This window comes from Dipodomys merriami, unplaced genomic scaffold, assembly GCF_024711535.1.
Source record: "Dipodomys merriami isolate MVZ:Mamm:240054 unplaced genomic scaffold, mDipMer1.0.p SCAF_4, whole genome shotgun sequence".
NCBI classification, from domain to species: domain Eukaryota; kingdom Metazoa; phylum Chordata; class Mammalia; order Rodentia; family Heteromyidae; genus Dipodomys; species Dipodomys merriami.
In genome coordinates, this window is record NW_027205603.1 from 3,080,191 (window position 1) to 3,094,746 (window position 14,556).

Below are 14,556 nucleotides of genomic sequence, written 5' to 3' on the forward strand. Positions count from 1 at the left end.
AAAAAGAGATTCATGTGTAATCAAAGAACAAATTGAGAAGACTTTCTTCATAGAAATGTAAGCATGAAAAAATACACTTGGTCATGAACTGGTGATACTTCCAAAACTTTGACTTCTGCCATTGCCTAGTACAGGCGTGCTGTCCACAGAGTATACAATGTGCAGACCTTAGCATCTTTTAATCTTTTAAATTTGATATAAATAGAACTGAATTAGACATAGGTATTGGACTCATTACTGTTGTTCCATCCTGACTTAGGAATGTCAAGAGGCTGGCATCTGTAAAATTCCTCAAGTCCCCAAACAGTATATACAGACCATGTTAGTACAGACCACTGATTATTTCTTTAGATGTAGCCATGCTATGTGATTATGAAGATGCAACTCCAATTTTTAATACATTTTTGGAGACTCCTTGAAAAATTCTTGAAGTTATGTTCTCATTTGTCATAAGAAAAAGACATGGCTTTGAGAAAACTCTCCTCGTATGTAGGGAGACATTGGACTGATTGGAAGACTGTTAAATGTGTGCCTTCTTTGGTCTGCTGTTATCAACTTGGACCTCTACATATTGAGCACAATGTGTAGAGATCCATCCTCCAGCCCACCTCACCTTGGCAGGAGTTTTGTTGGGATTTCATTGGTTCCATCTTTAACAGTTGAGAAAGGTTCTCAGAGTGTGACTTCTGGCTGCTAATCTTGGTGCCTGGGGAAGTTTAAATTCAAGGTTTGGTAAACTTGAATTATTTCCTTCTTGAATTCTCTATTCCATGAATAAATACACTCACTACTAGTATTATTATGTTCTAGGTATTTTTGTTTTGGGCATGATCTTTAAGAGCTCTGATCGTTTCATGTGTTGGTCATTCTTTAGTATGACTTAATTTCTTACTCTGACACTTTGAATATATGTTCTCTTCTCTGCAATGTTCTTTATGCAGTTCCTAGCTAAAATTAATATTTCTTTAAGAGGAATTTCTCCATCTGAGCCACCTTCAATGAACTTTTCTGTCCATAGTCTCTGTTGGGCTTGCTTTCTCTGAGTTTCCACACTGCATGTCTTAGCACAGCACACTTATCAGACTCTGAAAAATGGTTGATGGATCTTTCTCTATTGTATAACACAAGCTCCATCTCATGGTAAGAACGCATCCTCCTTGCCTTTCCAGCATCTAACAGCATCTGCTAAAAGCAGGAAGGAGAGAATGGATGTATAGTTCTAGATTCATGTGGATTCAATATTTGAAATCCCTTCTCCTCTCGGGAAAGAATATTTTTCTTAAAATGTGAAACTTTAAAACAGAATGTATACTTTTCTGCAGTAATCTCCCTCTCCATCCAAGTTTTTAGAATTGGGGAATTTTGAGGAAGAGAAACAACATTATGAGAATGACTCCTCATCATTCTTGTCTTGCTTGACCTTTACCTGCTACATGTGATTCAAACTGTATCACTTCAATAAACAATGTCTATGATAATGAGCTTTTCTTAATATAGTACCAGCTGAACACCTTTCTCAAAGAAGGTCACATTGCTTTTACATACTTCATCTTAATTGTCTTCAGAATGTATGTGCAGTTGGGTGACCACCCATTCAAGTTTCCATAGTCTGACAATCCAGATCTCTATAAAGCAGATTTTCCCCGAGGGTCCAGAGAAGACCAAAACACAGCCCAAGTCTATAGTGATAGTAGCTGCTTTGTTGCCACTGCCCATATGCTCCCACGAGCCTTCTGGATAGTTTTAAAAGAGAAACAGAACAGCTGCAAGAAAATAAAAACTGGAGTCATACTGTAATACTAGTCATAGGTTACAGAGACAAAGGGTTGTGGCAGTTTAGAACAAAAGACTACTTTCAGCTAAGGGAATATTGCAGATGCCTTCAAACAACTGTTTGGCTCCTTTAGTGAGTAAAACCTGAAGTTCTTAGTTGAAGACCAGTGTGTTCCACATTGGACATTTTGTGGAAAAGCAATGTGGTCTAGGGAAGCCATCACTGGATTTAGAGTAAGGAGATTAAATTTCTCATTCCAACTCTTACTGTTCACCAGCTTTGTATCTATCCTTAGAGAAGTTGCTTATTCCCTGCTATAAATGGAAGCAATGGACTATGATTTCTAGGACCCTTCACAGCTTCAGAGCAGAAAGATACTGCCTTTGTCCCAACCAGATTTTCTCCTTCAGTTCTCCATGCATATCACAGGTAAACCTGAATGCTTGTAACATCTGTTTTTGCTGTTGCTCTGCTGTTGATTACCCTTACTGCTTTTTTTTTAGTATATACACATTGCTCCTTGAGGGCAAGAGTCATGTTCATTTCATTTCTAGTTACAGGATATGCGTGTATATTTTCTCTCTGTAAGTTTTATCTGACTCTTTAGTGTATTAACATATGTAGGTCTTTTCTATCTTGAAATAAAAGATGTCACCTCCTATTCTCACCCCATCTTGCCCATTTTCAAATCTCAAGTGGTAGTCTTCATCTGTTACATCCATTGTTGTCCTACCCATTATGCCTCTTCTCCCTACAATATGGAGTTTTGGCCCTACTACTTCCCAGAAACTACTTTTGACAAATTCCCTAGAGAATTTTTTGTTGCCTAATCCCGAAAGATATTTTGGTGTTTTCATTATGGTCTCTAGTAGCATCTGTTCTGACCATGCTCCTATTCTTGGTAATCCCTCTTATGGCTGCTACAGGATCCATGTCTCCTGCTTCTCCTACCTCCCTGTATGACCTTTGCTCTGTCCTCTTTATTAGATACCCATTTCCTCATATTCCATGGTTCTCCCATCACTGTTGACTCCTTTCTTTCTCATTGTCAACCTAGCAGCTTCACTGATGCTGTAGTTTCCATTACCACATACCACAATGGCTTCTGAAGCCTGGCACCTCTCTCAAGCTTTATCTCCGCATTTCCAACTTCTCTGTATCTCATCACATCAAATGTAGTATATCCAGACCTGTGCTTGTTAGCCTCCTCCAAAACTCCTTTCTGTTTTCCCTATTTGGGGAATGATTCTATCATCCATTTAGCTGTCTGAGTCTGGAGTTATCCTTCTTCATCTCATGACCTGCCAATTACCATTGAAGTTTAGTGTTACCTGGGCTATTTGCAGAAACCTTTTCACTGTCTTCCCTGGCTCCTGTGACTCTCTTCTATAGTCAGTCCTCTGGGCCATGGCCAAAACCGACTTTTCAACACTTCAAATTCTGTCTTTTTGCCTTTGCTACTTAAATCTGTACCTGACCATGAACCTGATGAAAGCAGTCTCAACTCAGAAGACTCTCTCAGACCTAGATACTGACACCTTTGTAGCTCTTCTCATTCCCTTCCTTACTTGCATGACAGGATGAACACCTTGCAGAAAGGAAAGCAGTATACCCACTCTTACCTCGGTTTTGGGTTAGCCAATGAGCTTCATGTATCATCCCTAGATACTAGGCTAACCTTCACCTTTTTGTTTGTTTTGTTTTTGTGGTACTAAGGGGTTGAAACTAAGACCTTATACATGCTAATCAAGTGCTATACCACTTGAACTACATTCAGAGCCCTTTTGTGGCTGTATTATTTTGCTTAGTTGCTATTCTGAGTATATTTTACTAAATACATATCAATTACTTTCCTGAGGCTGGCCTTGAACTCTGAATCCTCTTGCCTCAGCCTGCTGTGTATATAGCTAGGATTACAGGTGCACACTACCACAACTGGCTCAACCTTCACCTTCTTTTCCAGATAGTAAATTACCTACACCTCTAGACTCCTAGAAGCTTTTTCTTGCCTTTCCTCCAGCACTGGACATATTGCCTGACTGGCTACAGTAATGTTTCCTACCACACAGTAAGCACCTAAAAGGAAGGAACCATCTTCACTTTACCTGTGTTCCCATGCCTCAGCCTAGAGCTCAACATGCAGTGGGTATTTCTTCCATGTTTGCTGATCAAGTGGACAGACACATCCTGGAAGGATAGTTTACTCAAAGACTATTGATTTTCACAAAACATTTTATCTGTCTTCTCCATATTCTTTAGCCTAAATCAGGTGTTTCTACAGTTTACCCCTGCCTGCTTTTTAAGGTAAATATTCTACGTTTATTATGAAAAGGCATGTCTACTTAGGATCTCTGTACACATTACGTTCTTATTGTCTTCCCTGCTCCACAAATGAAAAGTATGAATGAGTGAAGTGAGCTTACTGGTAGATCTTACATCCCAGCGTCTTTGTTCTATGCATAAGATCATCTTGGCCTTATAGGGAAATGAAGCAGCTCTACATTATTTAACCTCTCATCCCTTGACAGTCCTTCCTCTTTCATTTCTTCTTGTGTTCTAAAAACCCTGGCAGATATTAGGTGCACATGGACAGCCTGATAATAATTTCCCATCATATAAGTGCCAAAGCCAAGTAACATTCTCCTTTCATTCAAATTAGATAAACCCAGGCTGTGGCTTGCTTGCAAGTGATGGAAGTCCACGGGGGAAATTAAAGGTTCACAGAGAACGGGACCCATTATAATAAAAGCATTTGCACAGCCAGTGATTCCATCCACCCTATGGCTTCTGTGTTCCTTAGGGTATGATGAAATGGGATGCAAGAGGACCTATGAAAGTAGTTTGAGGAATTGGTTTTAATTGGAAATGGTGGTGACATCCTGTGCTTGGAGTAAACTCTGAGGATCACACACAGTGATATAGTCAGCGTTGTATAAAGGGTTAGAAGCATCCTGAGTCCACCTGGATGTCATATCCAGTTGTTTCAAGGCCTTTCAGTTCCCGCATATGTACTGACTATGATCATAAGGCCCATGTCTCCCTCTTACCCTTCTTTCCCCTTCTCTCCCCCTTCTCCTCCCTCTTCTTCTCACTCTTTGCCTTTCCTCATACTCACTCTCTGTGTTCTTCCAGTGGCTCTCATTCCTGTTCTATATTTAGCACATAAAAATATTACATATTGATGCCTGAATCAATCAACTGCTAGACTTTCAAATTATGCATAACTATGAAACCTGAATGAAATCCACAAAGCAGACATATAGAATAACGAGGAGAAAAACAAGGACAGTCTACATTTGAATAATACAATCACAATAACTAATTTTTGTCAACACATCCTAGGTTTTGTTTATGTATGAAGCACTTTACATTCGTTTTCTCATTTAACTTCTCATCACTCTGTATGCCAGCAGTATCTCCATCTCACCAAAGAGGAGGCTGAAGCTCAGAGAGGTTAAAACACTAAATCCAAGATCATGTAGCTGTAATGAAAGACAGAATCAGAATTATCTACAATATAGAGGCAGAAATTGTATTAATTGGCAAGGCCAGTTTTGAGGTCAAGCCTGACTCCAAAGCCCCCAAGCTTTTAAGTACTATGTTTCAGTGCCCCTTGACTTAAAAGGCCATATTCCAGAAAACAAAACTCAAGTGTGTTTTTTAACATAGGTAGTTTTACCCAAGAAAAGTTTTGCTATTACTTACATGGTAACAAGAGCAGTACTCTAGTCATATAGTATCAGATTTCTGAGACTGGTTTTACAGTTGTTCAATCTGCCTTTACTTTCTCACTTTTGTATTTTTAGATGCATCATCCTATTCAGATGAAACCTGCAGATAGTGAAAAGTCAAACGGTAGGTGGTAACCAACTGCTTCTTCAATAATGTCTGCTTCTATATAAGTCAGGTGGGGGAGAGGGGACTGGTCTAGCTACATTTTAGCCCTGGAACAGGAAGGTTGCTGACCCACTACCTTCCACTGTGGTCAGCATATCTGGAGAAGTACACACTCTAGTCCTCTGTCATAGTTACCTCTGGTGCGGAGATCTGTGACATTTAAAGGAATGCCTTTCTATGACTACCTGCCTAAGGCTTGTCCTGTGTGATGGTCATGTGACATTCCCTCCAACACAACATAGAGAGAGAAAGGAGTTGCCCATTAAAAAATAGATTTTCTTGTTTTTGGTTTTTAATCTTTTCCTTTATTCCTCTTTGTCTTATTGCATTCTTCCTTAAATTGTACCAACACATTTACATCATAACTCAGCCTGCTGGTTAAGTAAATGTACACTCACTGCAAAAATATGCATTTGTTGAGGTCCATGAGATAATTGGAATTTGCCTCGTCAAGCTACTAGAGTTGATAACCCACATTTCTCTCTTAAGTTTTTGCTTCCATTTATACAGATGTTCTGTCCCTGTTTTGTTCTTTTAATTTCCTGAAATCTATGTTAAAAGAACCTTCCACCTTCCTATAGCATAGAGCCCCTTCGCCCCACAAGACTGGCATAATCAGCAGGGCTTCCTTCCAGCAGGCAGTTTTGCACCTCATTAATTAGTAATGAGTGCAGAAGCCACGCACTTAGAGAGCTACATATCTGCACATGTAAATTATGGCTGGGCTCTAAATCTCCCCCAAGGTATATTTTGCTAATTGTAGTACAGCCCATTTTCTGGCTGTAAAGATAATTCCAAGTTGTTGCATGGCACTGCTGGCACTTGGTACATCAGAGCTTTCCTGGACATGGAGCAAACACTGATACTTTTCCCACTGGCTCTTTAGCCCTATACTTTTCATAGTGAGAATTCACGTTTCCCATGTTCCTTTATCAGATACACTGAATTTAGTTCTAAACACAAGTTCTAACCTCTGCCACTGCTTTGTTGATAGAATATGATTAAGTTGCTTCATTCATTCATTCAACAACAACTTGTTGGTTACTTACTGTGGATCAGATATGTCTCTAGGGGGAAGGTTGGCTTTGTAGCAATAAACTTGAAAAAGAAAAGTCTGCAAGAGACTGGTCTCATACTCAGTCTTCTGATTCAAGTGCCCAATGGATACTTAAATAAGCAACTTTGAATCTTATTTATAGGAGCAATGATAATTACCTAACCTGGGTTGGCTTTTTGTTCTTCCCAGATGCTCCAATATGGTTTATAAGTGATTTTGTAAATGATAGAGCACTTCTGTAAAATATTATTGTTATCACTCAGAGATATCCCCTGACTTTATAGTGTTCTTTGCTCAGCATGTCTGCCTAGGCACAAGGCCATTTCCTGTGCTAATTTCTAGAGCTCTTTTGCCCCAGAGGTGCCCATTCACCATCTGTTCTATCCCTTAGTGGCAGGCAGGAGAGATTAATCTTATATTTGTAGGATGAACCCTGTCATTGCACATCTTCTTGGAGAGTCTAGCTACCAAGAGATGTTCTGAGCAATTCTCTAAACTGTCAGGGTGCTGGCTATGGGATTAAAGTCTCTGGAAAAGGATTTGTCTTATTTCTGAGCCTACATTGTATTTATAACAGCATGAATTAGAGAGCTGCGCTTTCTGAAAACATGACCTGAAATACCCAAATAGTTGAAACCTGAGGTGATTTCTTCTTTCATGTTTTCTGCTTTGCATATATATACACTCAGACATAGGAATCCTTTGCATAGGCAAGCTGCCGGGAGTTCTCAAGAGTGTTTTGCTTCTCTTTCTGTCCAATATCTGCTTTAAACACTGAAGATCATATTTGCATTAGATCTATAGTTACAGAAGACTAAAATTACCATGCATATGGGTGTCCCCAGTATTATGTGATCTCAAAAGACAAGAAGTGGGCACAATTATTGCTAGGATAAGGAAGTGCCTAAAAATTGGAAAAAGCATGGGAATATACATTAAGGTCTTGAGAGTCTAGAATGGACTCTGCCCTTGTTGGCTGTGTCCTTTGACAAGTTACATAACTTCATGTAGCCTCAGCATCTTCAGCTCTAAGAAGGGGCTACCATAGTGTGGCTGTGAACTCATTTTGTTATATCTGCCTTTCATGGTTGTTTGAGGATTACCTAAGTTAACATCTTATCTGTAAAGAGCTTAGTATATATAATATCTGGCACAGATCATTAAGTGTATTGTTACATTAAGTTAACATAATTCCCCCAAGGATGATGTTTCAGTGCAGTCTGAGTGGCAGAGGCTGACAAGCCCAGGCTTTGGCTATTTAAAATGTAGACCTGTACATAGAAAGGAAACCCCCAAACCCTCTAGTGGAGCCTACCGTCCTCTCGCTTTGTAGACTGACCTTCATTATCTACATTTCTAGTAAGAAAAAAACAAAAGTTACAAATGGGCTAAAAGCTATGTTTCAGGGATCTTTTTATGGAGCTTCCCATGGAATTTCATCTTGTATACATGAGCATATTTCATGGTTCTCCTTGGGTCTGATTTAAGAAACAGAAGAATTATGTGCTGTTCTAAAGTAGGTGATAAAAGCTGCAGCCCTTTCTGCTTCCACATGGCATTTCTGACAGGTAAGCATAGTTTTAAAAGCTCAAAGAGCACAAAGATTTCTTTAGCTCAGATGCTGTAAATAGCTGCTGTAGCTGTGAAAGAAGTATAACGAGCTCTAATTGCACTTTTATTGAGTTTGCTGACATTTATGTACAGCACAAAGGACTCATCACAGTCAGACAGTAACTGTCTTCATTATCTCTGTGCTCAGATTTCTAAAACTTCATATTTGCTGAGCAAGAAAGGGCTGCTAATCACAGATCAATTAATGATGGACAAATGAATTCCAGCAACGCAACTACAACTACCCTTTGAAACTCTCATACATCTAGAGATTCTGATAAAAGGAACTTCTGTGGTGAGCCCAGAAATTGTTAGATTGTTCCTAGGTCAGCCCTGTAGTATAGATCTTACTTAATGGGCTTCCTAAATCTCTGTGGTTTCTTACACCATGCCCTCCAGTTTGGCTCCAGTTTTAGCTTCAGCCTGTAGCACATTTGTACAGACTCACAACATCTTATTTCCTGATCACATTCTTCTACTGAACCTGGTATCCAGACAGGAAGAAGAAGAAAAAAACCTACCCTAAATAAGCAGTCAATAATAAAGCTCTTAAGAAGAATACATTGAAATAGCCAACTGTCAACAAAACACAACATATTTTCCCATTGCAGAAAAAATGAATGAGTGATATATGAAGTGAGTACTTCAGGTGTAGGTTTAAGGTTCTGAATTAACCACACAAGCCTCATTATTCTGTTTCATTCTTCTTCATTTATATCAACCAAGCATTAGTCCTGGGTGTACAATAAGTATAGGTACAATAGGAGGTACTAGCTGTGCAAGACTTAAAAGCAGTTGCTAAAGCTAGTCTCATGGAATCACCTCTACTCCTGTGCTTGCATCTCTGAAGCTGGAGCCAGTATTGAGTATTATGCCATGCTTCTTGTTGTGAGGGGATTGTTTTTACTCTCACTAGACAGAGCATATAAATCCACCCTACTTTAACCTTCCAGCCTTACAACTTGTCAAGGATCCTTAAAAGCCTAGTATCCAGAAATGCTACTTAATACATAGACCACAGACTCCTTTTCTCAGAGCCTACAAACCCTCCTGTATTTATGCATCAAGTTTAGAGCTAGCAGGAGTCATGGTAACTAAATTTTGTTGGGGGGGGCGGGGGACAGGGGTGAAGACCTGCAAAGTAGGAATCATGGATGTTTCTATCCAGTCACTTTTTCGTTTACTCAAAGATGAGGAAATAATTTTGAAATTCATAGTGGAGAGACTCACAGATTTGGAGGCAGTAATTAAATGCCATATGTTAGCACTAACACATTCAAAAGTTGTTAATTAATTCAGGCAGCCCCAAATCCAGGTGTGACTTTGACAGATTTTACACCAGAGTGTTAGCACAGACTTACAATTAGGGATTTTTTTAATGAAGTTTCTATTCCCCTAACTTTAAAAAGTTACCCTTATACCTAAGACTTTAACCTTAATTCATGATACCAAGGGTGAACTTTAAATGGTTAGTAGTGTGGAACCCCTTTCAGTCCTGCTGCTGTTTGTTATTAATGGGGGAGACCCCATCTGTGAGCATTTCACATATGAAGGTCTGGCCCTGCACTCACTGGCTGTCCTAGAGGAAAATGCAGGCAGGGACTATACCTTTCATTTCTTCTCCCATCCCCCAAGAGTACCTAGTAGTCTAGTATGAATATAGTAGTGTGAACATTTATGGAATCCACATCCTCATAGATTTTTTTCTAAATGAGAAAACCAGGCATTCGTGGCTTACGTCTATCATCCTAGTTACTCAGGAAACAGATCTGAGGATTATGGTTGAAAGCCAGCTTGGGCAGGGAAGTCCAATAAATCCAAGAGTAGAGTGATCCAGGCTCAAGTGTTAAGAATGATAGCCTTGACTAAAAAAAATAAGGGACAGTTCCCAGGCCCTGAGTTCAAGCCGTAGGACCAGCACCAAAAATAAAAATAAAAAAATAAAACCCACAACTTATTTTCCCATTAATACTCAGAAAATACTCACCAATAAAGTTACCAAAAAGTGATAGCAGAGGTAAGTGAATTCAAGATAATTATGTTTATTTAGAATATTTACAAGGGGAAGGCTGGGAATAAACGTTACCAAAAAAATTTTCCCTGGAAGCTGGGATAGCTCAGGGGAGAAGAAAGATGTTCAATGACCCTCATATTCCTAAAGCCAATATGGCCAAACTCTTGTGACCACAAAGTAACTTCAACTAGTAACAGCTTATAAAGGCCCAGCTTCCTGCCCACATGTAGCAAAGAAGACTAGCATTTTGAATAGTATATGAATGGGAAAGTTTCCTTTTTATTTCCCCCTTTAAGTAATCAATGTTTTTTGTTTTAAAAAGAGTTACCCTCCTCTCATGGCCTGGCTGGGCTTATCCTTAGAGATGGCTATTCTTAGTCATCAGGTTTTCTCATGAGTAATTTCCATTTTTTGAATATTCATCTTAGGAAAAGTCATTTTTTAGCTTACTTTAGTAGCTACATTTTCAACTTACTGTAGCATTACCCTGGAACTCAAAACCTGCAGATTGTATGAGCCAACCACCATAATTAGAGGTTTACCAGTGAAGACAGGGACCAAGTAAGATTTTTTTCTTTTACTTAAAAAAACTGAAATAAGATCTTCCAAGGTAGGAGAAATACAACAAAAATTTTGATTATTTTCATACAGGTGCCCATCTTATTTTGGTGGGTACAGGAGTCTCAGAGATGAGAGGGAAGAAGGAATAACAACTGCAAACTAGAAGTATTTCCTTCTGTCCTCTGCCTCATTTTGATCAGTTCCATCTATCTCCCCTTTATCAAGGGAGAACTCCTTTCCACAGGGCTACTCAGCCAGAATCCTCCCATGTGAACAAGTCTAGGCATCATAGGTAGCCTAGAGTCGCCCTGAGCTTTAAAGAAAGCTCCTTGCCGGGGCTTCTTGATGTTTCAGTGTTGGTGTTCCTTGCTGTGCCTGACCACTAGGCTTAATCCAGTTCATAGTAGATCATTGGTATGAGACTTACATTGAAAAATTCTCAACTAACTAAAGGCAATTAGGTGTTCAGCATCCTCTCTCCCAGTAATCAGATTCCATCAAGCTTGTTGCTCATGACTACTTTGAGTGTCGACATAAACATTGTCCTTTGACTGGCCAGTACTCTCCTTATCTTTGAGCCCCTTCTTCACCCCTGTCAGCCTTCTATCCTCTAAAATTAAACTCCTGCTACTGTTAACTCTGTGTCAGGCCTAGTTACTTGCTTCCTCATCCCACTGCTAGTCTATTCAAAGATATGTGTTTCTTAAAAGAGCCTTAGAGTTTTTCTGAGTTGTCTTACAAGGTATCTTAAGAATGGAGAGAGATTGGGTAAGAATGACTACGCATCACTCCAAGCATCTGCCACCTCCAAGTGCTTCAGCTAGCTGAAGCATATAGCTGAGCTACCTTCTCTCCAGTGCTGTAGGGGCGGGTTGGGGTGGCGGGGGAAGAAAAGAATAAACCTGCATCTCTGGGTGAAAAAATTGTGATCCCAGAAGTCCCAAAATTCTCCAACATCAACATCAAGTTAATGGCAGCTTAGAGAACCTAAGTTTTTTTGTTTGTTTGTTTTTATTTTTTGTGGTTTTTTTAATTATGGCCTTGGCTGTACCCTTTAAGATTCATCTGCTTCCTCTGCATTTGAAGCAAATACAGTAGATGGAAAAGAACACTGGAGGCTGGATGAATAACATATTTCTCAAGTCCCTCATCTACATTCTGGAATTTTATGACAGATCGTTCAGCTGGCTGATGTAGATTCTTCAGAGCTATACTGCCCTCTGTAGTAGCTACATGGGGCTTTTAAATTAACTAAAATGAAGTTACATTAAAAAAAAAAAAAACTCAGTTCCTTAATCTCATTAACCAGTTTTAAGTGCCCAGTAGCCATACATGACATCAGGTAGTAATAGAACAGACACAGGACTTTGCTGTCACCACAGGGGATCCCGCTGCACAGGGCTCCTCTTGAGTGGCCTGCTTCATGAACAGATCTTCCCCAGCTTCAAGAGGGCACAGACTACATATTTTAATTGGAACCCAGAAGCAACTGGCCCCCATAAGTCTGCAATAGATCTTCGTTGGTTAAATGAAAATAAGATACTGTCCATCCACGAAGGACAAAAAGAAACAGAAATGAGAGAATTTAATAGGAATGGCAAGATTATAAACAGATTAAGAACAAAGATTTATATACATCAACCTGTGTCCAAGCCAGGACTCTGTAGTTCCTAAAGTAGCCCCTTCCTACCTTCCTTCCTTCCTTTCTTTCTTCCTTTTCTTTCTTCCTTTCTCTTCTTTTTCCTTCTTTCTTTCTCTTCCTTTTTCTTTCTTCTTTTTAGTACAAATAAATGGATTGAAATGAAGCACATAAGCAAGCCTTCTCCCCGTGAGCATCTATGATGCCTAAAAAGGTTAAAACAACTCCTTTAGCACTGTGCTAAAATCAGTTATAACCATCTTTCAATCTAAATATAGGCCACAGATCCCAAGCACAGCATGGAGACTTTGAGAGACTCTCTGGATCACCTGAAGCAGAAGTTGCTTCATTTTTACCCTGTCAAATTTCAATTTGCACATATTAGTATGATACCTAATGTGCATCTCTCCCTCAAAAATCCTACCTCCAAGTGATTGAAGGTAGAGTTTCCTCCTCGTACTTCTCTGAAGTTTTTCACCCCTGTGCATACCAGGGGTAACAACACCCTACTTCCCTTTGCTAGGATTTGCATCTGCTTCCCTTGTAACCACCCTGGGTGATTAGAATCAGGTGAGGAACCTAGGAAAGCTATACTGCCAAGGCAAGGGGACTTTCCTAGCTCTCCAGAGAAATGAGACTCAGTGGTCTCTGATTCTCATCTTGATCAGTGGACTTAGCTGTTGAAATAGAATAAGAAAAGTACTCTCTTCCCTTGGAACCATTGTTAGAAGCTTCATATGCTGTTGAACTGTATCTCCTATTTCCCCTCTTCTGATCTTTCTCTTTCTGTAGCATGTATAAAAATAAAGTAAAATAAAATTTGTATCCAAACACATCTCTACACAATGGTAAATACCACAGAATGGTAATGTTTGACAATTACATAAGTACTTTAAAATATTTGTAAACATAAACATCTTACTATTAATTTTATTTTGGCAATACTGGGGTTTGAACACAGGGTCTCACCCTTTCTAGACAGGTGCTCTACCACTCAAGCCATGTCTGCATCCCTTCTTGATTTACTTTTCAGATAGTCTTGCACTTCCCCATGCCAGCCTGACTGAAATCCTCTCATCTTAACAGACATGAACCACTTATCCAGTTCATTTGTTGAGATGGGTCTTACTTTTTCTCAAGCTGGCCTTGAATCACAAACTTCCTGATCTCTGCCTCCTTAGTAACTTGGAATGCAGACGTGAGTCACCAAACCTATGCCCATTGATTTCTGAATGGATAGAAAAGGATTTTCCTATGAAGACATCATGTTAGGAACAAGAAGACTACAGAGAGATGAGGTGTTCTTGAAGAGCAAGGTAGAGGGAGAAGCAGGATCTGGTGTCTAAGAGGAGGGGCAGACTGGAGGTCTAGAGTGAGCTTTAGGACTACATTCAGTCTTACGTGGAAGGGTCTAGTCTGATGTGGTAATGAAGCATTGATTATAAGAAATAAAGATGAGATGGCCTTTGCTTATTCATTCTTTTTATCTCCTAGCCGTGGAAGACAGAAAATTGTTCATAGGAATGGTTTCAAAGAAATGTAATGAGAATGATATCAGAGTGATGTTTTCTCCATTTGGCCAGATAGAAGAATGTCGGATTCTCCGGGGACCCGACGGGCTGAGTCGAGGTGAGTGTATTGAACCTCTGAGCCCCAGTCCAGGTGGATTATGTACTGTATACTGCAGAATGTCACCTTGTAATGCATCCCAAGTGACAGAGTGATCCAGCCTGAATTTTCACTCTTAACTGAAATGATCACTTCTTATTTCCCAGGCTTGAGTGCCAGCATATTAGCTTGGATCATCACTGTCACATGGTTACCTGCCAGGCTGCCCTATCACTGCACATTCCTTGCAACCTGAGACTGAAGGAGGTTTTAGAGAGAGGAGCTTTGCCTTAGTCTTCTGGCTTTCTCCCTGAGCCTAAAGGAAATGTTAGGATAGGACCCTCTCAACAGCGTTCCAAGCCAAGAAATAGCGACACTGCTTTTGTGTGCAGTAA

The 14,556-nt window shown here is 39.7% G+C and overlaps 1 protein-coding gene across 20 annotated transcripts in view; it reads left to right on the forward strand.

Annotated features, from left to right (window-relative positions):
• Positions 1–14,556, forward strand: part of Celf2 (CUGBP Elav-like family member 2) — a 778,786-nt gene that overhangs the window by 701,636 nt on the left and 62,594 nt on the right. For all 20 annotated transcript variants that reach the window (XM_069990343.1, XM_069990336.1, XM_069990333.1 and 17 more), the window contains 2 exons: positions 5,581–5,629; positions 14,048–14,182. In XM_069990343.1, the coding sequence (XP_069846444.1) occupies positions 5,581–5,629; positions 14,048–14,182 (184 nt within the window). The remainder of the gene's footprint in view (positions 1–5,580; positions 5,630–14,047; positions 14,183–14,556) is intronic.